Source organism: Micromesistius poutassou, assembly GCF_964030765.1.
Source record: "Micromesistius poutassou genome assembly, chromosome: 9".
NCBI classification, from domain to species: domain Eukaryota; kingdom Metazoa; phylum Chordata; class Actinopteri; order Gadiformes; family Gadidae; genus Micromesistius; species Micromesistius poutassou.
In genome coordinates this window covers 4,745,703-4,771,750 of record NC_140279.1, presented here as the reverse complement: position 1 = coordinate 4,771,750, position 26,048 = coordinate 4,745,703, and the positions used below count along the sequence as shown (strand labels likewise).

Here is a 26,048-nt window from a genome sequence, read left to right as displayed (position 1 = left end):
CTCGCACGTGGTCTCTCTTTCACCTCTTATCACCCCCCTCCAACCCCCCCGCAAACACACTCCTCCCTCTCTGATGTATGATTTTAGAAGCCATGTGCTTCTGTTTAGGTTTATGGGATGAGTTTCCTGGGGCACAGCCACCCAATAATATCTCCATTCGCACCTCAACTCTTGTGTATGTGTGTGCTTGTGTGTGTGTGTGTGTATGGATAGGTGGGTGTGCATGTCTTTGTGCGTCTTTGTGTGTGTGTGTGTGTGTGTGTGTGTGTGTGTGTGTGTGTGTGTGAGAGAGAGAGTGTCCTCCTTATCCCAGTGTTTTCCCATGAATTATTTTCAAACACTGCAGTATTCAAAACATCCAGCAATAAAGAGAACCCAGATTGAACAAGCTGAACTAATCGTATCCTTTGCATTTTTCACTCAAAACACGCCCTTGGTTCAGTCTGAACCCGGCAAGACTCTTCATTAAACCAGCCCTGGCACTAAGTGGCAAGACTGCCTTTGTTTGTCAATGAGGAAAGCAAAGAGCAGCAAAAAACAGACCTATTGCTTTTCTCTGGAAATGAACTGAATGTTGCTGAGAATATCAAAAGGAGGATTGTGTGTGCACCTTCCAGTATTTATAGTACAGGCTTGTACCTTATGTATTTATATATTTATATGTTTCAAAAGAACAAACTCAAATTATAGCTCTATTTGCATTTCCAGCCGGCTAGCTGCTTGGGGGAGCTTGTAATGTTGGTGTCATACTTAAAACAAAGTGCTTAAACCCAGGGCATGAAATTCAACCAAAGTCTGCCAGTGCTCACAAAACGTCGTCGCCCCATTTCCCTTCCCTTGGGTGCCTTGCCTTGCCTTTAACTCTAGATCATGAGACTTCTTGACTGCCAGACTGTGTGTGCGTGCGTGCGTGCGTGCGTGCGGGTATAGTGACAATGGTTCTTGTTAAACTTATGACATCATGGCTAGCCTTTCTGACTCACTAAGGGTGGGCTTAGTTCAGGAGGTAGTGCATGGAAGGTTGCATGTTTGTTTCCCGGCTCCTGCTAGCTGATGGGAGATGTGTCCCTGAGCAAGACACCGATCCCTAACTGCTTTCGACGAGCTGGCTGTCGCCTTGCATTGTAGACTCCGCCATCAGTGTGTGAATGTGTGTACGAACCGTGGCAAGTCACTTTGGATCAAGGTGTCTGCTAAATGTAAATGTATTCGTACTTGGTCAAAAAGGCTTTGAGCTATGAGGTGTATACATACAATATATATATATATATATATATATATATTTATTTATTTATTTTAATTATGGTTAGCTGATATCACCACCATATCATGAGGGCATAAGTTGGGAAAAGGGAAAAGCATAGTTTAATTTGAAGCAATCTCAAATATATATATATATATATGGGGTTGATATTTGAGATTGGTTCAAGGTCTGTTCATAAGTACAAGGCTCACTCACAGCGTATGTAGTAATGCAAGTTCCCCCTCTAAATCATTCATCTAGAACCATCCCATAATAATATGCGACTACCTTTGATTGCACAGATTTGAAGGAGCAAAGGTAAAACAGAGTCAACATTTGTATGAAAATAGTATGTTGTACAAGGCTGAGGTACAAGGCTGATTTATGTCTGTAAAAACCTTCCAATTCATAAACCACAAACAATTGACCGAAGCACTTTAAATGTATGAGCAGAGACAAATGCCCCATGATGAACCAAAAGACACAAACACATGCACAGGGGGGGGGCACACACACTCACACACAGGCAGAGAGAAAATATATACTTAGAGACACAGCATGCGTCCAACCACCCACAGCCATGTGCGTACGCACACACACACACACACATCATGCAAGTGCACACACACCAACGTGCACAGACACACGCACACAAACTCACATGCCTGCGCCAAGCACAGACACCCATACGTCCCCAAGTGTCAAAAGCAGTGATGGATTACAACAATCAAACAATATTTCATGAGTCCCAGATGGTTGAGAGGAGCCAAAGCCATTTAACTTTGTAGAAGAGAACGGCTCCCTTTGTCTATTTCGGTCCCCACTTTCCTTCTCTTTCTCTCCGCACTGCTCTCCCGTCTCTGATGACTCACACAGTTCCCATCCCACCGTGTCACACTCTGTCACCTTGATGTCCCCGCTGTTATATACACATGCGCACACACACACACACACACACACACACACACTTGAAGCATCTTGAACTGACTAACAAATACAAGCCTAATTCTAAATGAGGATGATTGTATATAGGCCACATTTTTTTGATTTCTATGGTTTAAATAAACATTATGAGTCAGGATGAAAGAAAGCATTCTCCAGATAATCATCATCCAATACCCCTGAGCTGCAGGATTCTCAAGCTACTTGTTTGTATTTTTAATGTTTGCCTTTGGTTTGCATGGTTGGTCTTGCAAATTTAAATATAGGTGATGAGCAGGGGAATTAAGTTGTAAAGGCTCCAGGGGAGACGCACATTCAGCAATTATTTGTTCTGCAAAGATCTTTCTGTATTAAACCAGCAAAACCTGTGTCAGAATCCAACTGATCATAGCCCAGTAGCAGTAATAACTGTGTGTGTGTTAGCATGGTTTGTGCAGTCATAATGTATCACATTGTGACAGACAATTCATCTTTTTATGACTTACTTCGACATTTATTTGTTCAATGGAATTTCTTTCTTTTTTTTATGTGTATTGAAATCAAGTCCAACGTTGAATTCAAATAGCTTTCTCACTATCGCTCGCTATTCTCCTCACTATAAGCCAGACGTGATGGAATAACATCATTGGCTTTTCAAGCTACTTTTCAGAAGTTGTGGCTCCGGAAAAATGCAATCAAGTGTTCATAGTCCCAATCAATGAGGTGAGAGTGAGAGAGTATGCGTTGGTTATGTGCAAATCACCCTGCTACTTCCAAATGGATGCAAATGTGCTGTGATTTTGTCTTTCAGGGAAGTAATGGTGAATAAATTGATAAAATATGATGCTTTCAGAAAGGGATAGATGCATGTATTTAAGTCAGAAAGTTTTACATTTGGGCATCAACATTGTCAATGTTTTTCCAGCTTGTTCTTTCTAGAAAACGTATACAAAGTGGTCCTGTGAATAATGTTTAAATTATTGTGCCACACTATGTCTGCATATACCTTTAACTTGTTTTACCACACTTTAACATTTACAGTGTGTGGATGATATTTACTAGGTTTGCAGGTAAAAAAGGTATAATGCAGCGGCATAACTATATTATCTCATCACACACAATCAACTAAGCTAGAACTGGAAAGTTTTTTTTAACTGACCTGCATTATAGTGTATGTCAAAAAACGCATGCTATTTTCTTAATGTGCAGTGGAGAAAGGACAAGTAGAGGAGAAGGTGGGCAGGTGAAACAACGAAGGAGGTCATTTTAATTAACTTTAGGAACACAAGGAGAGTGTGGAGACAAAAGTCAAAAGAAAGGGAAGACAGGTAGCGATTTCAGTACCACGTTGGAAAAGATGAGGTCGGGCAAGAGGGAAGGCAGAAAAGAGGAGGGAGGTGGATTCAGTGTTAAAGGACTCAAAGTAGGGGGTGGAGTTAGGTTAAGAGAAGAATAAGACAAATGACTCCTCCCCCTCTCTCTTTCTACATCTGACAACAACTGAGCCAGCCACACATAGTAGCCAGAAATAACTTCCTCTTCCCAAGATTCTGGCACAAGACTTTGTGCAATACGCACTGTGCCAGAAACACATGGTCTGTTGTAGGTTGATCTAAACGTGACAATTTCTGAATGTTTTCTTCTCTTTGCTCTTGTGTGTGTGTGTGTGTGTGTGTGTGTGTGTGCAGCGGTCAGCATGCACCCTGCCCTGCTGTCCTGGGCCTCCTCTCTGCGGGACAGGGCCGCCTTCCTCCAGTCTGAAACCATGAGGCCGGCCAACGACCCCAAAGAGCGGGAGCCGTCCCACGTGCGCATGCTCAATGACGTGCTCCGCGACCTAGAGAAGAGCTTTGTGGTGCCGCACGCCCCCCCCGGAGTCTACAGGTAACACTACAGCTGTATGGGACGGCCCGCACACGGAGGGCACCGTCAGCCCAAGCGCGTGCTCGCTGTGGGCACGTTTAGATGGAGATGCACAACAAACGCAAAATACGGTCATCCCGGATTTCCTGCAAGATATGCAGACTAGACAAGATATAAACTGACTAAACTGAATGGACTGACCATTCCATTATTGTCCATTATTCACCTGGGGCGCGTTTGTTGAGGTCAGTGTGTGTGTGTGTGTGTGTGTGTGTGTGTGTGTGTGTGTGTGTGTGTGTGTGTGTGTGTGTGTGTGTGTGTGTGTGTGTGTGTGTGTGTGTGTGTGTGTGTGTGTGTGTGTGTGTGTGTTCATGAGCATGAATGTGTGTATGTGTGTGTGTCTGTGTGTGCGTGTGTGAGTGTGACTGAAGGAGATCGACCTGTTGTCACACGCACGAAGACTAAACCCACACACACACGTACGCAAATGTGCTGTGCGCGTGTGTGTGTTGTGTCAGGACAGCCATTCTTCGTTAGAGTGAGCCCACTACGCCAGCTCTAACACTGCCAACTTCCACATCCTCATCTGCTATTTAGCTTTTGTCTCAGTTACTAGATTGCGCGAGAATGAATGGGTTCCCGGTTCGGCGTTATTCACAGTTTATCGTGGTAATAGACATGTTAATTGTCCTCGACTGCCATTAGCAGCCAAGCTAAAATTAGCTGCTCCATCATGCTCAGAAAGCATTAGCGCCTAATGGCCCTCGTTTATAAAGTATGTTAGCATTTCCTCACCGTAGTGGGACAATTACAACAGGAACGATTGATAGCTTTAGAAAATGTTTACATCTGACATGTATTTTGTTGTTTCCAGTGTCACTAGGGCATAGAGTACAAGTGTAACTACTTCAATATGTCTATATTTGACGTATATATGTAAACACTGCATGTAGCTACAGCCAGAGTTCAATCAGGAGGGATAGTCCAGGGATTTGTTCTGTTTTCTCTCCATCAACAGAGGAGGACAGTGCTACATGTAGCCTACCTGGCTCTCATAGGGTCTGGTCATAAATACGGGAACCATCATCAGGATCACTGTGCTTTGTCAGCTGGACCCCCACACGGTTCTCAGGTCAACACCCGCCTGACCCTGTCTGTTCTGACCCAGAATGTATGCCCGTAGGCGGCGGCAAAGCATTTTCATCCAACAGAAATGGAAAGGAGTCTCTCTATGTATGCATGTAGGCCTATGTCGATTTTCTCTCGTTCATCCTATCGATGTGTTGCTGTGGAAACAAAGGAACTGCAGTGTCTAGTGTGAACATGGATGTGGATGTGCAGTTCTAGTTCGAAAAATGCGGGGGCATGTGGCCACAATTGCACCCTTTGCCCAAGACAGTCATTCATCCCCCGAGCACAGCTCATTCATTCAACCAACCATGGGGGAATAAATGAGCTGATGCCTGACATCAACATCACCCCACTGCCCACAGTCGATCGCCACGGCCAGCAGGTGCATCAATCTAACAAATGAAATTGCAATAGCTTCAAAGAAAGGCTTGTACCTACCCCGTACGGCATTTTCTCCACATCCGCAGGGCTTATGGGAGACCTATTCGAATCCGTCCACACTTCAGATTAAGAGGCAGTTTCAAATTTCCAATTTACTCTGCCTGTTTGGCTCCCCTCCCCAGTGTTCGCACTAACCCTAACGAGATGGCGACCAGGGAGGAACGGTTGATTTTTGGCCTTCCTGTTCCAAATCAGGCCAGTGGCAAGCAGAAATGTATTCCCTTTAAACGTTTTCCCTTCACTGCAATGGTCAGGGCACCTAGCTTATCAGGCCATTGTCTTTTAGAGATATCAGGGAATTTTTTGAAATAATCCACCCCAGTGGTAGGCCCGGTGCTGGGGCCTGGCCCACCCTCTGACACCCCCTTGCCCCGCCACAGAAAGCCGGCCCAATTTAGACATTTAATGGGCCCGTACGCGCTTTGTCTGGGACTCTCTCTGGTCGACTTGGACTTTAGAATCACCAGATTCTCCAGATTTATCTTTAACTTGGCTTCAGAGAAGCTTGCTTGATTCTGCTAAATAACATTAGAATATCCTATGTGCTGGATCTCTCTGATGACTACTCATGGATCCCTTTCAAATTGGGACAGCCTCTGAGCTGCGAGGGTAGCCTACATACATACTGTACATACATTAGTGATGTGCACTAAAAGTTACATTTATAGCAGTATACTGCTGCTGTGGTGTTGTGTTAAAACAATCCCACATCTTAATAGAAGTTTCTGTAGTTTGACAGTATGCATGTGTTTAAGCTAGAAAGATATTTGAAATTGAACAGATATTCACACTCCGAATTACAAGGATCTGATGCAGGGAAGTGAAGACACGGTCAACAGTATGAGTGTCTAGCGGTGTGTAGGAGTATAAGCATGTAAGAATATAAGGTTAAAAACTGCATGGCCAGTGGAGCTCCGGTGAGGGTATCTTTTGATATGTGTACATTGGTTGAAACTATTAGAAACTTTATTAAAACGAGTACATGAGTAGGGCTACTCTTTGAGACCAAATATACAATTACATAAATACAACATTAAGTATCAACACAGAAGATAGGCAAGATGGTGATTTTCTGCATGTCAAAACATGTCAAACTCAAGTCAAATGTTTCACAAGGCTTTGCACAGCTCCAACCTAAATTTTCGTTCCGGATTTAGCGGATGTACTATCTCAGCCCACTGTACTGACTGTAGTGCAGTATATATATATAGACACATAAACACTGCAGAGGCAGGGTCTTTGAGCAGAAGGTCTTGACCTATTTTACAGCCCCGCCTGCACAGGTGAAGGTTGCGTCGCGGTCCCCGCAGGGCGGCATCGTAGCAGATGAAGAATCACTCTATTTACTCCCTAAGACCGTCCGTTCAGCCACTTTAACAGAAATCAATGTTCTTTGTCAAGAAGTCCCTGAGAAGAAGAACGCACCTCGGGTCCTACAGTTGTGACCTACAAATGACTGCTCTGCCACACGAAACGCACACACTCCTGTGTGTGTGTGTGTGTGTGTGTGTGTGTGTGTGTGTGTGTGTGTGTGTGTGTGTGTGTGTGTGTGTGTGTGTGTGTGTGTGTGTGTGTGTGTGTGTGTGTGTGTGTGTGCGCAAATGTGGACTATTTTACAGGTGTGTATTTGTTTTGTCCACCTTTTATTGTGTGTGTGTGTGTGTGTTTTGTTGTAGAGTACAATTTACTTTTTGAATTTGTCTTTTTTCATGTGCGTGTGTGTCTGTTGGACTGTATGTGGCACTGAAATGAAGGTAAAAGGATTGCCCTGACTTTTTGGGAGCAATATTTCACACACTGCACTTTATGCTTCTGCGAACTGTCTCTGACAGAAGATAAAACAGAGGACAAAACTATTCTTTTCATTTTCTATCCGGGTGTCCTTGTTTTCGCTGCTGCTATTGACCCTGCCTTGCTACTATGAGTTATGTGGCCCATGAATCTCCTCTTCAACGGCTGCCCATTACCAATCCATCAGAGCGTTTTCTTGTTATTCTAACATGAAATATTTATCCAACCTAATGCCCAAACTTACACAGTGGGGTTATCACAGTTGGCTTTTCTGCTTTACATTTGTGCCTTTTTATTAAGTCGGCGTAAAGTGGCCTAAAGCTGCTGTTTCTTCCCTCTATCTTTACGTCCTATAGGAACCTCTTGTACAGCCTTCCTGGGAAGACGCCCCAGTTCTCAATGCTCAGGTTCCCCCAGGAGGACACTGGCACCGCTGAGGGGACACAACGGAGCACGGCTGTTGTGCAGGAAGCTCCTTCGCAACACGGAGCCTACGACAACCAATCGCTGTCTCTCATCCTGGCCGCCGTTCGGTCGGCCGAGATGCTGGTTTGCTTCGGCCTCGGGCTGTTTGACGATACCAACACTGGGGACGGCAAATAGCGGAACGACCTTCCCTTTACGCTTGACAAACTTTTTTCAAAGGATAATAATGAAACCCAGAAACAATTAGATGGATCATCCGTACATCCTAGATCATAGCTGTCAAAGTCAAGGCCCGCGGGCCTAATCCGGCCCGCAGTGTAATTTAATTTGGCCCCCCAGATAATATCTAATGTCTATCAGAACTGGCCCTCCGGTTTATCGCACTTCAGCGTTAACGCGCGTCTTGCCCCCCCTCCCCCCCCCAACAATTCAACAATTCTGCCCGCGGACCCTGTTATAATGCAATGTCCCCAATTAATGTGATGTAATTGGCCTGCGATTTTGGCCCAATGTATATTTGAGTGTATATTTGACACCCCTGTCCTAGATGAATAGGAGGACTAAACTGTGTAAAGGGTCACAGGTGTTCCTCGATCCAACAAAGGCTTTCATTTATGGTGTTAATTGGTGACATTAGTTATCATTAACTACCCAACATTTTACTTTTGTCACTACCAAGCTGTATGGCGCAAAAGCCACATGCCAAATGTAATTGGCTTAATGCTTTTAGGGGGATGAAAAGACAATTAAAATAATTGAATAATTCATATGTTGCTACATGAGATAATGTTCCCATGGGAACTGCAACGTGACCCCTGAACAACTATGGCAGCTCTGCTAATTCTAATAATCCCCCCAAAAAAACTGTTTTCTGCTGCCTTGTTGCAAAGGAAAGAAAAGGCTACATATTCAGCACTTGGTAATCAGGACAAAGGAGTAAAGCGATACTTTCGTTGTTTGAGTAGGCATAAAGTGAGGTGAAGTGAGAAGTGAGGAAGAATTTAAATTCTGTTTACACAGGCGAATTGGTAAGCATTGCAGTACACGCCACAGCCCCAGCTGGCTCCATTTTATTATTTCTTCCTCACTGTTGGGCAATTTCTCCCTCTTCATTTCCACTTATATCTCGCTCTTACCTCCACCATCTCATGCTGGATTTATATTTGTCCTGCTGCATGTCTGGCTGTGTGTTTGTGCTTGTGAGGCAGCTTTGTTCATCACAACCAACCAAAACATTAATGTAAACCACACCAAATAATGTGTACAGTGTGTCATGGTTGAGGAATTTCACTCTTACATTGCCACCAACTTAGAAAAGTAGTTTGTGTAGATGTAGTTGTATAGTAAATCTTTTTTCACACTTTTTTACTTTGCAAAAGTGTGAAGGAGAGAATGTTGTTAGTAAAGACATTGCGTGTTTTTATACCACTTTGCATGGCTGGCAATTTTTTTAAGACATCAAACCAATTGTACAGTATTCCCTTATGTTATGAATGTATTTATTGCCTTTACAAAATCATCTTTCTCTGCGTTGTCAATCAATTCAATGTGATTTTTATCCCATTGTCTATAGTTAATCGAATCACGTTTTTTTTAACCTATTACATTAATAGTAGTAGTAAGTAGTATCGTATTAACAGTGTTTCAATCTGAAGCAAACGTAAGATTAATTTGTGTACAGGTGTAGTTTGAATTAACATTCTGAGACAGAAAGCTGTTGAAGGTTGTCGAAAAGCCCAACTAAATGACATTTTGCATATGTTGCGTGCCTTTCTTAGAAATATGTTAGCAATACAAGCATGTAGAAAATAAATGTAAGGAAGTGCACGTCAATCACAATCTACAATTGCAATAGACCTCTGAAGAATAAGTCCCGCCTCCGAGGCTCCCGGTTCCCTCGGTCAATGAGTCAATGAGTCGGTTTATGAATGTAGGTGGCGAAGAAGTAAAAATGTTTTGAACTACACACATTTTCCATCTAGTTTCGACTGGCTTTTTGTATTGTCGTTGCCATTAAAATAGCATTTATAATCGTTTACTACTTTAACAGCACCGACAATCCAGTCGAAACTAGATGGAAAATGTGTGTAGTTCAAAACATGACGCAGCTTTTACTTCTTCGCCACCTACAGAGTTTGTTATGTACGATCATTCAAAAACCCCATGTTATTTCCCATAGACATTTGACCGAGGGAACTGGAGCCTCAGAGGCGGGACTTATTCTTCAGAGGTCTATACAGTCCACAACATTGTAAGTAGCACCATAACCAGACAATCAATGTACAATACTGCAAAGCAATTGTTTGAGAAAAACATGTTGTCAGGGTTAAAGGCCAGCAAATGTTGAGTGTCACATTTCCTATATTGTCTTTAAAAACCGTACTTAATTTAATCAATCATTAAAATCGACTTTCACTATCAACGTCTATAATGACATATTCAAACTCCTCATAGACCATGCCATTAGAACTGTGACATACAATAGCTGTTAGTGTCAGCTCATTATTTACATTTTAGGTTATAGTGGTTTGTTGATATTACAACAAACCATTTGACTCAAGCCACCCTATTGGATAGACGTGTGACCTCTATGCACGCACAAGGTCACACTCAGATAATCAAAATAAAATCAAGAAAGAATGAAAAAATAGGACATTTTACAAACTTTTAGATGGTTCTAGGAAGACAGGGTGTCTCTGTTGACTGCTAGTTAACAGCAATAAAACGGGATATTGTGGGATTCATAATTTGTACTTCAAACTCAATACATAAACATTGTCAGCTGGTCTTACGTTATAGTCATAGTTATAACTTACTGCACCTTTTAATGAGCTATCCTTCACCTTTGTATTTCTAGGAACTCGAAACATGATGCTTTTTACAATTCTGTTATAATAAAATACGGTTTTTTTCAACGGTATCCAGCTTTTCTCAAATGGTTTATGTTCGGCCAGCTTTGTCGTGTACTATGCGCTCTGCTCATGCATCCTCCTGCGGATGCGCGCGCCGCGGCCGCCGGACCACATCACGGCGCGTTCACGTGCCGTCGCAACTTGCGTGTGTGATGTAGGGGGAGTGGAAATGATGGCGACCGATGCATCGGAGATAATGATCCAAACAAACCCCAGTCCCGTCCCCGACAACAGTTTCACCACAATATCTCTTACAATGACCCGGAAAAAACAGCTTAGTCCCTGGAAATTGAGATTTATTTACCTGCAGTGCTGTGAGTACCAACGACACGCGGAACACTGTTATATCTCACGTCTGTCTTCAACTCGAAGACAGTTTTCGCAATGGCGAGAAAACGCTTACTTTATCCGCGGTTGTTACATTTCACAAGTGTCAAGCATACATTTAAAGATACATGGGGACTAGCATGATGGTGACGATGATATGACAGATGAAGGCGCGAGCCCGAGGAAGATGGAGAGAAAGCCCGCCACGCAATTGCGTGTAATGCGATACGAGAGCAGCCGACCACACGGCGATACGGGATAAGCTGTTCCGTACACTGTTTATCCCCTCGACGTCGTAGATCTACGCGAATAGTGTACATATGTATCATGTTAAAAACACGTAATTTATGTAGCCTATACTATAAGTTACCTATGCCCTTTTGGTTGGGGCTACAGTGTCACTACACTGTCACAGTATGGTAATCATCCATAAGGATGTTCTGCTCTTTAAGCCTACTCTGCTGTTAAAGGTGGACCTGGTCTGCATCTGAGCGCCCGCTGCCAAATAGAGATACACATGTGTTTACAATGTGATTGGTTGTGTATGGTACACTGTCCTGGCCTAAGGTCGTTATTGTGGTGGTGTGTGTCTTTAGCAAGACAGGCTTTTATGAAAGATGTGTCAACCGACCGAAATAACTCGTTTTATGTTTTGTTTTTTTATTATTGAAATATAAAAACAAACATTAGAAAACAGTCAACTGACAGCTATTTGGTGACTGGTATATGGTGACGACACAGGTCAATATATGTTAAACATTTTCAGATAAAGAGCATATATAAAGAAATATTAAAATACAAAAATAAACATGAATAAATCAAGAAAAACGTGGTTGATGTGGCAATGACGTCATTCACACTGAATGACGTCATTGCCACATCAACCACGTTTTTCTCACAGCCACTTCTCTAACATAACAAGTTATACAGGGTTAGACTAGACAGGTTTGCAGTAGTCACACAATATAATTGAATTGTATATTGACACTACGCAACATATCATTACTGTGTGTCCCCATGCGCCCCATCCTCCACTATTCCTTTTCCTCCAACAAAAAACTGTGGTTCTGGGGATGGGTTGTAGAGGGTGGGTGAATTTATCAGAAATTGTTGAAACGGGAGCAGGCTGATAAGAAATGACAGGTTAATTCCTGCGATGATGGGAGTTCTGTCAAGCGTCCGTGATGGATCTGCAGGCGACGGAGAAGTGAACGTTTATCAATACAGTGGCTAATATGTGGGTGACAGGCTGGTTCTCCAGTGTTTCTCCATTTGTTTACCAAGAGGGGGGGGGGTCTTGTCTGTCCTGCTTTACAATGTAATCACAAGGGGTCCTCTGGGAACTTATGTGGGAGACGTTTTCTTACATGAATTATAGCTTGTCATGTTGCCCAATGAATAATGCCTTATGGAAGAAGTATTCACTAGTAAAAATACTTAAGTAGTGAGTACTTAATGTAGCTGGATGAAGGCGTTCAACTCATTGGTGTGAGGCATCGGGCCAGATGAGCAAGCCTATTTTACTAATACGTTTGTGTTAAATCTTTGTCCTCAGATTTCTTGAGCATCGCAACCATACTGGGGACTGGTATCCTAGGTAAGTACTGAGATTAGTAAGATCCATTGATCCATCACAACACATTGTATTGATGTGTCATTGGGTTTCCTCGTTTGTGTTGACAAGAACAACAAAGAAATTGTAAAACAATGTAACTGTATTAATAATTATGAAACCCTGCTGTGTGTGTATATATATTTGGTGTGTTTATTTTTGTGTGTGTGTAACAAATTTGGCAATGAGATGATCATTTTTTAGGGGTCAAAACATGCACTCATGCTCGCACACACACACGCACACACACACACACACACAAAAACACATACCCACCGGGAGATGTGAGGCTATCTCACTGTTTTTAAGTGATCTTAAACACCACTTTAAAACCCTCCTTGGAGCTACCTCTGACAACAAGCAACACAAAACTTGACAAAGCAATATTCTCTTCATGTCATATGAGTGCCACCAAGTCCATAAAGGGACATAAATCCTTGGTCCTTACAACCGATGTACCTTATTAATCCAAAGCCCCGGCTCCCTACTCAATAACCACTTCTTATAAAGAGATTTCACCGCATTTATTTTTATCTAAGGGTAATAACATTATCTATCTCATTCATAATATTTGCCTCCTAATTAGTATATCCCTGCGATACAAGGAGGTTAACATTGTCAACCTCTGTCATCCATCTTTTTTTGTTTTGTTTTGTTTTGGTCTCGCCAAGCAGTGGACCAATATGAAGGGGGCGTTTGGACAGAATATGTTTTGTGAATATGTGCCTTTCCTTCTCACTGTTTGCCTTTGTCAAAGAAAAACACAGAAGGCCCTGCCCTAAGAAAAAAAAACTGTCTATACTATAAAATAGTCATAAATATAAATAAATATAAATATAAAATAGTAAAAAAATTGTGAGATACATTTGTAATATGAGAAGTTTGATGCACCGGTTGAACCTTTAACGCATGTTTTATTGATCTATAATTCCTAAATGAGCATTAGATTAGCATCAGACCGCAGGGCCAAGCGGTCTGGGGACAAACACCACTGGTCCTAATACATAAACACTGTCCTAGTGTCCTACTGTGGGGAAGGAGGTGGTGAGATGAACTCCAGCCTCCTATTTGTTTCGGTCGGTCTTTTAAAACACTGGTGCATCAGGAGCATAATTAAAAGTCTGACAGACTCGTAGTTTCATATGGGCAGGCAGATAATCTTTTTTTTACTGTGCTTTATGAACTGTAGTTAAGATGGGGGTGCTCTTTTTTTGTGGTTGTGATAGAAATTACATGGGACATTACGTTTCACTACTGTTTTTCATCTGCGTCTTCTTCCTGTTGTTCCAGTAAGCCCTGTCGAGTTAATAGTTGTTCAATCACTTAAATCTCATTGAAATCATCTTCAGCCATAAAGTTTGATAGGAACTTAGAGCCAGGCATTAAATACTGTGTGTGCGTAGTTTGACCCAAAGTGCAAGAGACAAAGATGGTGACAAACTGACTCGAAGATATTTTAAACACAGTGAACAAGTTTGGGATTGAAGTAGGATTCTCTTTTTGATGTTCTTCTTTGATATATTTTACAGGTCTGCCAGTGACAATTGCACATGCTGGACTGCTGCCTTTCCTCATCACTTTTCTCATTGGCTTCCTTGTCCAGGTATTCCTAACATAGTCGCATGCAATTTTATCAAAATAAATGTTTGTGTTTGTTCAATGCCAGATCCTGTCACTCTGACATTTTTCTGGTGAAAGGACTGCATTGACATAGCGTTTTTCCAACCTGTGGCCACTTAAAATGATTTACAATTAGGGCCTCCCTTTCAACCATTCATACACACATTGTCACACACCCATTGGCGGTGTCCACCATGCAAGGCAACAGCAAGCTCGTCGGAAGCAGTTAAGGTTAGATGTCTTGCTCAGGGACACCTCGACACAAAGCTAGGAGGGGCAGGCCGTGGCGGATCTATCAACATTGTCACTTGGGCTAATAGCCCTCATGCACAAGCTTCAACTGCACCTTTTAATGGGCTGTCCTTCAACCTTGTTCTTCTATGAACCCAAAACATGATGTGTTCTACAATTCTCGTCAAATAAATCACGTTGTCCTTTAACAGTGTCCAGTAGTTCTCAAGTCGTTTATGTATGGCCTGCTCTCTCGTATATTTCTATGCGCGTCTCTGTTCATGCTTTCTCTTGCGGATGCGCGGGTTGTGGCCGCCGAACCATAACATGTGGTCGCAACTTGTGTTTGATGTAGGGGGAGTGGAAATAATGGCGACTGATGCATCGCAGATGATGATCTAAACAACCCCGAGTCTTGTCCCCGCCAACAGTTTAACCACAATGCTTCTTAAAATGACCCGCCATGAAAACCAGCTTAAACCCTGGAAATTGCCAGGAGGGACCGGCAGTGGTGGATTACGCTGGTCATGGGCCCCTAGACTACTCTTTGTGTGGGGCCCCCTTTACTCATCATGCTTTGCCGGAAAAAAAGTGATTTAGTGCCATGTCTAAAAGCATGCAAGGAATATTACACGGCCCCCACACACACACACACACACACAGACACACACACACTCGGGGCGTGCTGGCATACACACACACACATCGAGACTGCCTCAACCATATACAGCGATGCTACAGAAAAAAGGCATTCACAGTGCATCAGCAATCTGGTCAATGTTATATTCTTAACACTTTCATGAAATCTGTATAACAATTTTAAGTCTTACTCCGACTTTATTCTACTATATATTTATAAATGTGTAGACTACAGTATAGCCAAAGTTTGATTTGTATCTGAAAACAATCCCACTCCTGCCAATACCAGTGAAGCGATATTGAGACAATAGTACCAACGGCAGATGTTTGTGCTATGGCAAAAAATAGGCAATTGTATGGCAATTGAATTATGGCAAAAAGTGATTGCTTCCCAGGGTTTCCTTTTAACACATCAAACACAGGTGTGTGCAAACATTTAAGAAGTAATATTCCTGTAAGGTCTTCAAATAACTATTTATTAATAGCTTTATGCCTTGTGATTAAGGGCCTTGTGATCTACCTGTTTGTGGAGCTGCTTCAAAGATGCCAGGTGGTGCAGGTAGAATCTCTGAAGGTAAGCCCTGGTCTTTTCTACATGTCAATGTCATCCTAGCTGTTTGAGTCTTTAGTCTGGTTTTAATGTGACTGCTTTCACACATTGTGGTTTCATGTTTCCATGGTAGCCCTCAGCCAACCACACAAGAATGCCTTATACGACTATGTCATGCCTAATTACCTTGCATGAAAAAGATTGCTCTCCTCGTGACTTCACACAGTGAATAATGAGCGAAGTCACAAAGCCATCCAGAATGCTATTTTCTTGATGGAATCTGAGAATGTCGCAGGGCTCTGAATGTCGATAACAAGTGGTTTCAGACAGCTCTTGAAGTCTCTAACTTTACCCCCTCTCTGCCCAGGAAATCACGTCTAATCATTGTTCTGCCCTCCTCCCGTCCTCTTCTACCCCATCCAGGGCGCCTCCACTGAGCAGATTATAATGGAACAGGTGGAGGAAGGGGAGGTGGTGCCTGCAAGAGCAGCTCACATAGAAGAGGAGGAGGAGGAGGTGGGGGATGAAGATGAAGGGGAGAGTGCAGGTACCTTTCTATTTTTTGTTAGTTTGAATGGGGGAAAAACATGTGGTGTGCCCCTTGGGGTTGTGTGAGAGCACTTTTGCACCGAACAACACTGCATACCCTCTGGTAGGTGTTTTGGCTGCTTTGCAGGAAAACATCTTGCAGCAATGAATTGCAGAACACTTTGATGTGTTAAAAACATATCAAAATTGAACAGGACAAAAGGCAAGCAACATAGACACACAGGTTAAACCAATGCCTATGGTATACCTTCTATGCTTCTGTCTTATCATTTCAAGAAAGATAATGTTCAATTACCTGGGATACTAAAATAAGTTAAATTTGCCAAGAAAGTTTCAATAAAATATAACGCCTGAATATATTTTATTATTGCATGCAAAAAAACGGTCAAAACTAACTTACAATCAACTAGTTTTATTTGGATAGTCTATTTTGAGAGCCTTGATGTGGCAGTTGGCCGTGCTATGTCTTTACTTAGTAGAACAAATGTGCTTGTGACTGAAAAACAAAAAAACAACTAAAAACTTAACTTTGGAAATTGCTAAGCAGCTGTCTTGCTACTTGTCACAAGCTTATTTGCAACCCTGACATTTGTCTAGAATATGATGTTATTCATATTTCAGTTTTTCTTTTTTCACTGTTTTCCCTTATTTGATTAACCTAATTTGTTATCATTACAAAGTCGTGGATTTATGAGGGCACATTTAAATTTTAACATAATAAATATTTCTAAATATATCAATAAATAGGCATGAGTGGGCACCTCCATGGGCCATGTTCTTCATTGACTTATGCTCCTAGCATGGCAGAAAAGGCATCTCATGTTCCAACGCCTTAGCAGAGGGCTTTGCTAATCGCAGTGTTCACAACACTCTCAGAGCTCTATGGGCTGTGAGTGAGGAGAACACTCTGAAGTCCTGTCACACCGGTACAGTGGGACAACACAGGGGCTCACAGGCACTTGATTTCTTTTTCTTTTCTTTTTTTTTTATATCTAAGTCAGCACTGGCAGCCCAAAGCTAATACAAAAAAAACGCTCAAGTCAGTAAGAACAGTTTGCTTCAAGGTTGGACTCTCTCTTTGCTGGATTAGGAGAAAGCTGATAAGCTTATTTTTGCTGTGGTGTTACCTATCACTGATGCTAGTTCTATAAAAGCATTTTTGACAGGAGGTGGTGCCCTGGCTTAGTGCTTTCAGTCTATTTATGTGCCTCTACAAATTTTTTTTGATTCTTCTTCTATCCCTGTGTGTTCACTTTATTTGCTGAAATGGCAGCACACACTAATGGCACATACCTTACCTTAATTAAGTTATTGCTATTCATTTTGTGTCCCCTCTCCCTTAGTCTGTCTAAATGAATAGTTACAACATGCTGTTGTATATGTCTCCCCATCTTGAAATTGGCACCTTCGTAAAATGGTGTTATCTTATTTTTTGCAGGTTTCCTCCTGCCTAGTCCAAAAGGTCTTATAATTCAGTGTGTTGTTCTTTGCTTTGCTGTCCTTCTCTCCTTCTGTCCTTCCATCAATCCACCTCTTAAAAACAGCTAGTCCATTTTAATAAAAGCTGTCTCCCTGGCAACAAGACATGGCCTTCCACTTCAGTCTGGGGGTTTTGAACCAGAACGCATCACTCTTATTTGTTTATTGAGAAATTCCAAGACGAACGTGGTTCAAAGAAAAAATATGTAATGGGGATAGGTAAATCGGGTAAATCATGATTCATACGTAGGCTATATGAGCCATGAATGTCAGCTTCCATTACCCATACAGCCTAACAAATTAATATGTCGCCTGCTTTGGTCTATTTATGTTTTTATGTACCTCACTCCTCCCTTCCATACTCAACATGTTTTCATGAGAGTGAGACTGGTGAGTTTATACCAGCGTGTGACCATCCACCGCTCAACTTTTTATTGGCAAATCACAGGATGGGTGTAGGAGGTGACATTCATCAGTAATCTGAGAACCATCAAGATTGAGAACGTTGCGCGCATCGCATCTTGCGGATAATCCCCTGTGTGTGTGTGTGTGTGTGTGTGTGTGTGTGTGTGGGTGGGGGAAATCGGCAACGTGAACCCCTCCAATCAATCTGAAGACGCACATATACAGTCAACAGGAGGCGTGTAATAGTGTGCCGGCAATGAAGAGGAACCAGCATATGAGAGACTGTTGTGATTACAAAAGATATTTTTTTTTTCTGAAAGGATAAGAGGGAATGATAGTTATGAATATGAGGGAAAAAATAAATTGGATTTAAACTGAAGGCAAACATAATAACCTGAAGACATAAACATACATGTACATGCATTGCATTACTCTAACCAGTAAAGCTTCACACAAGGCCATCACAGAACATGTTATCTGATGTTGGATCAGAGTAATTTGCTTCCCTTGAGCAATTTGGCGTCTGTGCATGTTTACTGAGGCTTTTTACCAACACTTGATGTTATGTTGTGTTATGTTACGTTTTTATTCAAAGATAATGTGACAAAGGAATACTTATTTTAAATATAATACAGTGTAATTATGATATAATTGGGAGGGGGGATTAGGAAATGATCTGACTAAAATTGTACATAAAAACTACACAGTTGCAATTAGACCTAGTCAGTTTAGCAATGAGTAAGATCATCTGTATATGAGTCATAATATAACGATTAACGCCATCAGGTGTGAATGGGGAATAAAATACAGAAGAGTTTTATGGTGTATACATTGCACTAAGTCCCTTTAGAAATGGCAGTTTTCATGTTTGTAATGAAACAGATGGATAAGGCTGAGCTGAGCCAAGCTAACACAGTTAAGAACTATGGACACATCTCAGTGTTTAAGAAATACTTTCTGAAAATGGAAAACAAGATTGAGCTGAAATCATTTTAAGAGCAATAAAATGTTGGATGATCACTGACATACACATTTTTTCCATATCAATAGCCATACAAGAGAATATAATAGAGTGTACCGTTTTAATAGATTAAAGAATATGCTTCTCTGATACTGCCAGTATCAAATTGGTAGAAATGTGAAACCTGTCAAGGTCCTGCTATTGACTATTTATGATAGCTGGCACATATTATTTGTGTAGATATGTTCTAGATTTGATTCTGTCTTGTTATCAACCCAGATACGGATCAGTCTGTTGATCCTCTCCAGTGTTTCCCCTAGGATTTTGCCTGACAGCAGTACTGAAGTGAGGTGCACTAAGTTGATGTGTGCACAGTTCTGATGAGTTTGGGCGCAGAGAGGTTTTGTTGTTATCAAGAATTCCAGAATTTTCCAAAAGCCTTTCAAATGCCAGAGGAGTAAGCTACAATGGAAAGCGGATGATGCAATCAAAGGCATGGCTCCTGGGTCACCAGAGGAGTTTAGAGGTTGGGAATAATGTGATATGTTTTGCTTTTATGGCGATCCGTCATCCAGAATCGTGTGTGTATTTTTCTTTGCTTGCTCTAGAATAGCACAAGCATGAAACTAGTGCAATTTCATTTAAACTGCGCAATGTACAATCATTTTTAGTTTTACGATCATGTATACGTTCAAAGCTTTGGGTCTTTATTTGAACTTACAGGTGCAGTGTACAGAATTTAGGGGCATCTAGCGAAACAGACATGGAAATGGAATATAACATTAATAAGTATGATTTAATGAGTTTATAATCCCATGAAATTAAAATGGTGTTTTCGTTAGAAATGAGCCCTTTATAGCTACAGAGAGAGCGAGGCCTCCTCAGTGGTGTTCCTACAAGAGCCCAGAACGGACAACGTTACTAAATTCTACACACTGGACCTTTGATTTATTTTTATTTTCCATGAGATCCCGGACCAGTGGCGCCATATAGTACATACATTCTTGTTCTTGTGCCATGTTTAATATAGTTAATATTGAGCGGCACTGTTTTTAAGCGGCACTCAAAGAGCACCGCTCAAAAACAGGTTAAAAATGAATTGTATCTGCATATCACAGCTGGTTGGTCTCCCCTCTCCTGAATATTTAGTTACCTACTTTCCTCTTGTAACAGCTGACTACCATTAGTTGTTACGGAGGCAGACTCAACCCCCATTGATTTTAAGCTGTTACTTAAGTGTCTCTACTGATTATCGTCAGCTGTTACTAACTTAATTGCTCTGCTTATTATCATCAGCTGTTACACACTTAATCGCTCTTCTGATTATCATCAGCTCTACTAATCATCATCCGCTGTTACTTAATTATCTCTACTGATTACCATCAGCTGTTAACCCTACCGCCACAGAGTATTCTAACTCCTCTTGCACATACATGCACATTACCCCATTGTTGTTTATCCCTGTCCCCTGTCCATCGGTTAGCATCAGTTCTTCAAAGAGAGGGAGAGAAAAATGGGTCAAGGTAGACCGATAACTACAATATGGGTGTGATGCAGGGAGAGAAAGGAAGAGACGTTTGGCCAGGAGAGAAGGTAAGCAGCAACCTGGGGCCTCATGTACTAAGACTTGCGTGGATTTCTGACTTTGTGGACGCCAAAATCTGGAAAGCTGCTGCGCACAAAAGAATCTGGATGTATCAATCCTTGCTTACGATTTCACGCAGATTCTCTTTGTACATCCCAATTAACGTGAAATTGAGCGCACATGCACAAGCCCGACTCTCCGCCCAGTCTCCTCCCTCATTTAATATGCTAATTAGTATTAATAGGCCTGGAGTAGTGCCCTCGTTAGGAGAAATACATAGTTCCAAGAGGATAGCTCTTGGGAATCGATTATAGCCACATTTTGCGCATGCTTTTATATTCTCATTTATTTGGATGCATGCTGACGATAGGTTGTTCCCATACACCTAAGGTGTCAATAATATGTACATAATTCGAAATTGGCCAACTGGTTCATTGATGGATTGATTTTAAGTAACAATGGCTTGTGCTTACTCCACTCACATAATAATATTGCAGTCAAGAATTTCACAACAAATGCGTGAAGAGAGCCCAGATGTCATGTGTGGTCCGGAAAATATGTATAAGTTTAATAAACAAGCCATCACTGAAAATAATAATGCAGGCGTTTCCTTTTAATTTCATTTTAATTCCAATATTGACTATTTAGTTTTATGGGTCTTTTTAAGTTTAGCCTAACAACAGTGTCACATTATGTGTCTCGACAACAATAACGCATGATTGAAGTGCATTTAAGATCACGCATCCCGACTTTCAAATTCACTTTGAACTAGCCTCATATTGCAATATTACATATTCATGACTCGTGATCGCGTAGGCCTAATGTTGTTGCACTGATTTGCCTCTATGTGCCGCCAACTGACAACATGCAGCAGAAATGTGCGTAAGTACGATGTGCGATGTAATACATCCAAAACAGCGCCGCCAGGGTCCTAATGACAGCCCGTAAATACGAGCATATCACCCCCATCGTTCAATCACTGCACTGGCTCCCTGTCTCATCCCGGAACAACTACAAAATTCTGCTACTCACTCATAAATGCATCCATGGACACGCACCTACCTTCAAGAACTCATCACCCTACAGTCCACTACCCGCACTCTCAGATCCACAAACAACCTGCTCCTCCAAATCCCTAGCACTAGGCTCTCCACCATGGGAGACAGAGCTTTCTGCTCGGCCGCACCACGCCTATGGAACAGTCTCCCAATCCAGATGAGGGCCATTCAGAACCTGGACTCTAAAATAGGCCTGAAAACCTTTTTATTCAGAAAGGCCTATGGCTGCTAATCTTTATTGAGTATGCTTTTGTTTTCTTTACCTTGCTTTTAACTTTTTAACCTTGTAGCACTTTGAGATCTCTTTGATGAGAGGTGCATTAGAAATAAAATTTATTTATTATTGTAAGCCAGGCATTTCGTTTGCATGGAGAACCGCACTTTCTCACGTCAAGTCAGTCTTTGTACAGCCGAACCTTTGCGTGAAAAGTTGCTTATGCAGCTTTTTTGTGCGTAAGCAAGCTTTGTACATGAGACCCCTGGTGTGTAGCGGGCTGGTTGTTCGTCTGCGTTTCTCCTGGCTAGGGAATGGCATCCTCTGGAGGCCGGCCACACTGCAACACACAGAGCCAGTCAGACACAGAGCTTACAAGTAGCCATGGAGCGATTATACATTTTGATGGGACCGTTATCGTCTGAGGAAAGAGTGTTCCTTCAGCGTTCCTTCATTATTTTGCATTCAGTTGTTTCACAACACTACAGATTTATAGAATCACATGAGCATTCTTTAATACAAGGTTGTACTGTCTTTTTTAAGAAAATAGCGCTCTTGTGACAGGAAGCATGCACCGCCCACACAGAACTTTAAACTGGTGCACCACTGGTGTTATGTCCTTTACCTAGGGTCTGCAGGCTGTGCTGGGAGTTTGTTTCATTGTCCTCACTGCAACCCTTGTTAATTGAAAATGAATACCATCATTTTTTCGCTTTCGAGAGAGAGAACAGAACAGATAGTGGCTGTATCCCTACACATTTCTATACAAATAAAACATTTTCTCCATTAAAAACCCATCCATCCATTCGAGAGTCTACATTCACACAGCCATCCTGTTTGGCTTCTTATCACTAAGAGAGAGTGGCTCATTCTCCCATCTTTTTTGTCCCTTTGAATCCTTCTCCTTTGAACTACGAGGCATTTTCACTCAATTACAAGCATTTGCTTTGAAGTTGACTTGCACATGCTTAGCATTTTTCGTACCCGGGGATTGGTCCAAATGAGGAAGTTAAAATGCTCCTCCGTACTGTATATCAATAAGTATCAAGCCGTTGGCTGCCATCCCAATAATCTCTTTTCCTCCTGAGCGCCGACGCTAAGCTAAAATGGCTAACGAAGCTGTGGGTTGTGGACGAAGACTTTCTAATTAAGTGGATCCAGAGCGCTCCCCGGAGACCTCTTGGCTAACAAGAAACCTTCCCCTTTCACCCCTGTGTCTCTATACTTTAAACTTTAAATATACTTTTTTTTTGCCGTGAAATAGCTTGGTAATGTTGTTTTGTTCGTTTCTGCCGACTTTTAAATAATATGTTGCATTTGCATTTAGTGTTTGGCACCGCAGCAACAAACCAGACATGTTGCACGAGCAGGGGAGATGAATCAGATCCTCTGTGGTTCAAAGGCATGGTATAATCAGGTACTACTACCACCAACTGTCTGGATTCCAGCTCCCAACTTTGCGTCGCAATGTTAAATAGGTTATAATGTTATTATGTATGTTTATGTTCCACCCTTTTCCCTTTCCCTACTAGCTCGCTGCCTTTCTGCCGTGCTTGTGTACCCATGGTGTGCTTCTCTGTGTGTCAGACACAGGCCTACTCACGCCCGATGCAGAGGTGGATGTCCAGAGCCAAGGTCAGAGCTTACAGCCCAATCTCCATCTCCTGGGCCGCCTCTTCCTCAGCAGGCCCATGAGCCATGCCTTTGACTGCATCATCCTCTTTCAATTGTAAGTCACTCCCCTGGCATTTAAGAGGATTTTGGGATAATACACTTAAAGTTAGTGCCTTTTATTGAATTGTATTGAGTTTTAATGTGTTGTGTTGAATTCAGTCATGAGAACGTATCGGTTTCATCGATGATTAATACATTTCTATTTGTTGAGTCCGGCCTATTTGCCTCACAGAGTGGTTCGAATATGTATTCTCTGTTTACAAAACCAATTAATTTAACAACATTTTATTCACAAGAATTGAGTGAAAGTGTAAAAACCTTGTTTCCCTATTAGTTGAGTGTAGGTAATTCAGATATGTCAGTAAGACTTAGGGCTGTGTAATTGTTGAACAACACACTTATAATGTATCTACTAATGTTTCTATAATATGTCTTTATCCCAGTCAGATGTGTATGGCTATGCAGTGCAGAGATACATATATGTGTGTGTGTGTGTGTGTGTGTGTGTGTGTGTCACATACCAAATGCAAATTGGGACACAGATGAATTAGAACGCTTGATTAACACAGTGGACAATTATTGGTGGGCGGGTAATTATGAAAACACTAATTGTATAATTATCTATTTTCTTGCTTACACACTTACCCACATACTTATCCATTGTATGCACATGCATACAAAAGTCAACTATGTAATTGAACGTGCATAACAGCAACATGTATACAGTTCACTATTTGTGTTATATATTGAATGTTTACATGTTGTCCTCGTGTTTGTGTGGGGCCTAAGTCAAAGCCAATCACCTTGTCGTTGTATTGTAATTGCAATCATCAATACAATGGAATTAAGGATTTAGGACCCGAGAATCTCAATCCATCGTATTGAAGACTGTAGTTAATTAGACAACATATCAGCAAAGGTGCCTAAAGTCCATCACTTTGTTTGAAAAGTAAATATGATATTTATTGGATGGATAGATAGAGAATTGTGTGTGTGTGTGTGTGTGTGTGTGGGGGGGGGGGGGTTGGGCTTGTCTAGATTATGTACAGTTGTATAGACCAAAGCCCTGTAATATCTCTGAGGGTATTTTTTAACTTTTTGTCTAAATACATATGGGTGTCTGTGAGTATGTATTTGTGTGTGTGTGTGGGGCTGTACAGGGGCTGACGGAGGGTCTTGTTATCGGAACACAAGTAGCTCTGTAACACCTGACCAATCGATAGCTCCTTCATTGTGTTCCAAGGAAGCTTAGCCCTCGATCAATGCCAAGCCTCAACACCCCCCCACCCCCCATCCTCTTAAACACACACACACACAAACACACACACACACACACACACACACACACACACACACACACACACACACACACACACACACACACACACACACACACATACACACACACACACACGCACACACACGCTGTTTCTCTCACACACAAAAACATTGAACCATGACCTGCAGCTTTTACCCTTGTGTTCCCCTCAATCTACAAACACACACCTTGACATGGCACTGCTGACGTACACACACACACACACACACACACATTCACAAACCTCTTTAAGTCGGCACATTAGCAAATACATGATGCAGGCTGGGCATGAACTAACATTTTTTCTATCTAGTTCACCAGGTCCTCAATATCATGTGTACATGTATTAAGTTTATTATGTTGAGCCAAGATTTTATTTTTTAGGGTTAGTAGAGTAGTAGGTGTAGATGTTGTTAACCTCATTAAAATTATTACATCGTCATTGCAAGGTCAAACCTTTAGAGCTTAGATGTTTGTTATTCGTAATGTATCTTGGGACTTGGGTTTGAAATCCTAAAAACAAAGAAAAACATTAACCAAGCAGTATTTTGGAGAAGTCTGTCTCTGCCTGATAGCTAAAGTTTATATTGTCTGATACTGAAGGTTTATTGCAAAGTGTCCTCTAAGTTCAAAATAAATCAGACGTGCCCCGCTCTCTTTTCTGCAGCCAGCCACTATAGCTGCCCCAGCTCTCTCGCCCACTAAATATAGCACACACAGTACACAGTGTGTTTTGGAGTGAGTGAAGACTTCCAGGAGTCTCTCCATCAGAGAGCCCTCGAGTCCCGAGAGGAGCTGTAATATGGGCCCAGCTTCTAGAGAGGAGCGGCTTTCAACCAGCCACTGGAGCAGGGGAGGTAGAGACACTTGTTTATGTGGAGGATATTGCCTTACAGGCCCTTGCTAGCACACACATATGTTCTACGTTAACAAATCAAATGACAGTTAAATTACTTCAAACGCATTAAGGATTCAAAGATGTTTGACAAGGAGTTCACGATACATTCTTTTTTTCTGCTTACTATGAGTGTGATAGTCACAAGCACGACAAAGAAAACTGCCATTCTTGTTGTCCCTGAATCACAGCCCTGTGCAGCT

The 26,048-nt window shown here is 41.8% G+C and overlaps 2 protein-coding genes across 2 annotated transcripts in view; both read left to right on the top strand.

Moving 5' to 3' along the window:
• The window catches only part of naaladl2 (N-acetylated alpha-linked acidic dipeptidase like 2), a gene marked incomplete at its 5' end in the record, with an annotated part of 152,218 nt that extends 144,035 nt beyond the window's left edge, over positions 1-8,183 (top strand). Inside the window, 2 exons of the mRNA XM_084473538.1 lie at positions 3,853-4,048; positions 7,747-8,183. Coding sequence (XP_084329664.1) covers positions 3,853-4,048; positions 7,747-7,993 — 443 coding nt within the window. The 3' untranslated portion in view covers positions 7,994-8,183. The remainder of the gene's footprint in view (positions 1-3,852; positions 4,049-7,746) is intronic.
• Positions 8,184-12,379: 4,196 nt separating this feature from the next.
• LOC311353497 (uncharacterized protein) overlaps positions 12,380-26,048 on the top strand; it is a 78,249-nt gene continuing 64,580 nt past the window's right edge. The window contains exons 1-5 of the mRNA XM_084473410.1: positions 12,380-12,652; positions 14,197-14,270; positions 15,663-15,731; positions 16,131-16,254; positions 23,546-23,687. Of these exons, the coding sequence (XP_084329536.1) occupies positions 16,155-16,254; positions 23,546-23,687 (242 nt within the window). The 5' untranslated portion in view covers positions 12,380-12,652; positions 14,197-14,270; positions 15,663-15,731; positions 16,131-16,154. The remainder of the gene's footprint in view (positions 12,653-14,196; positions 14,271-15,662; positions 15,732-16,130; positions 16,255-23,545; positions 23,688-26,048) is intronic.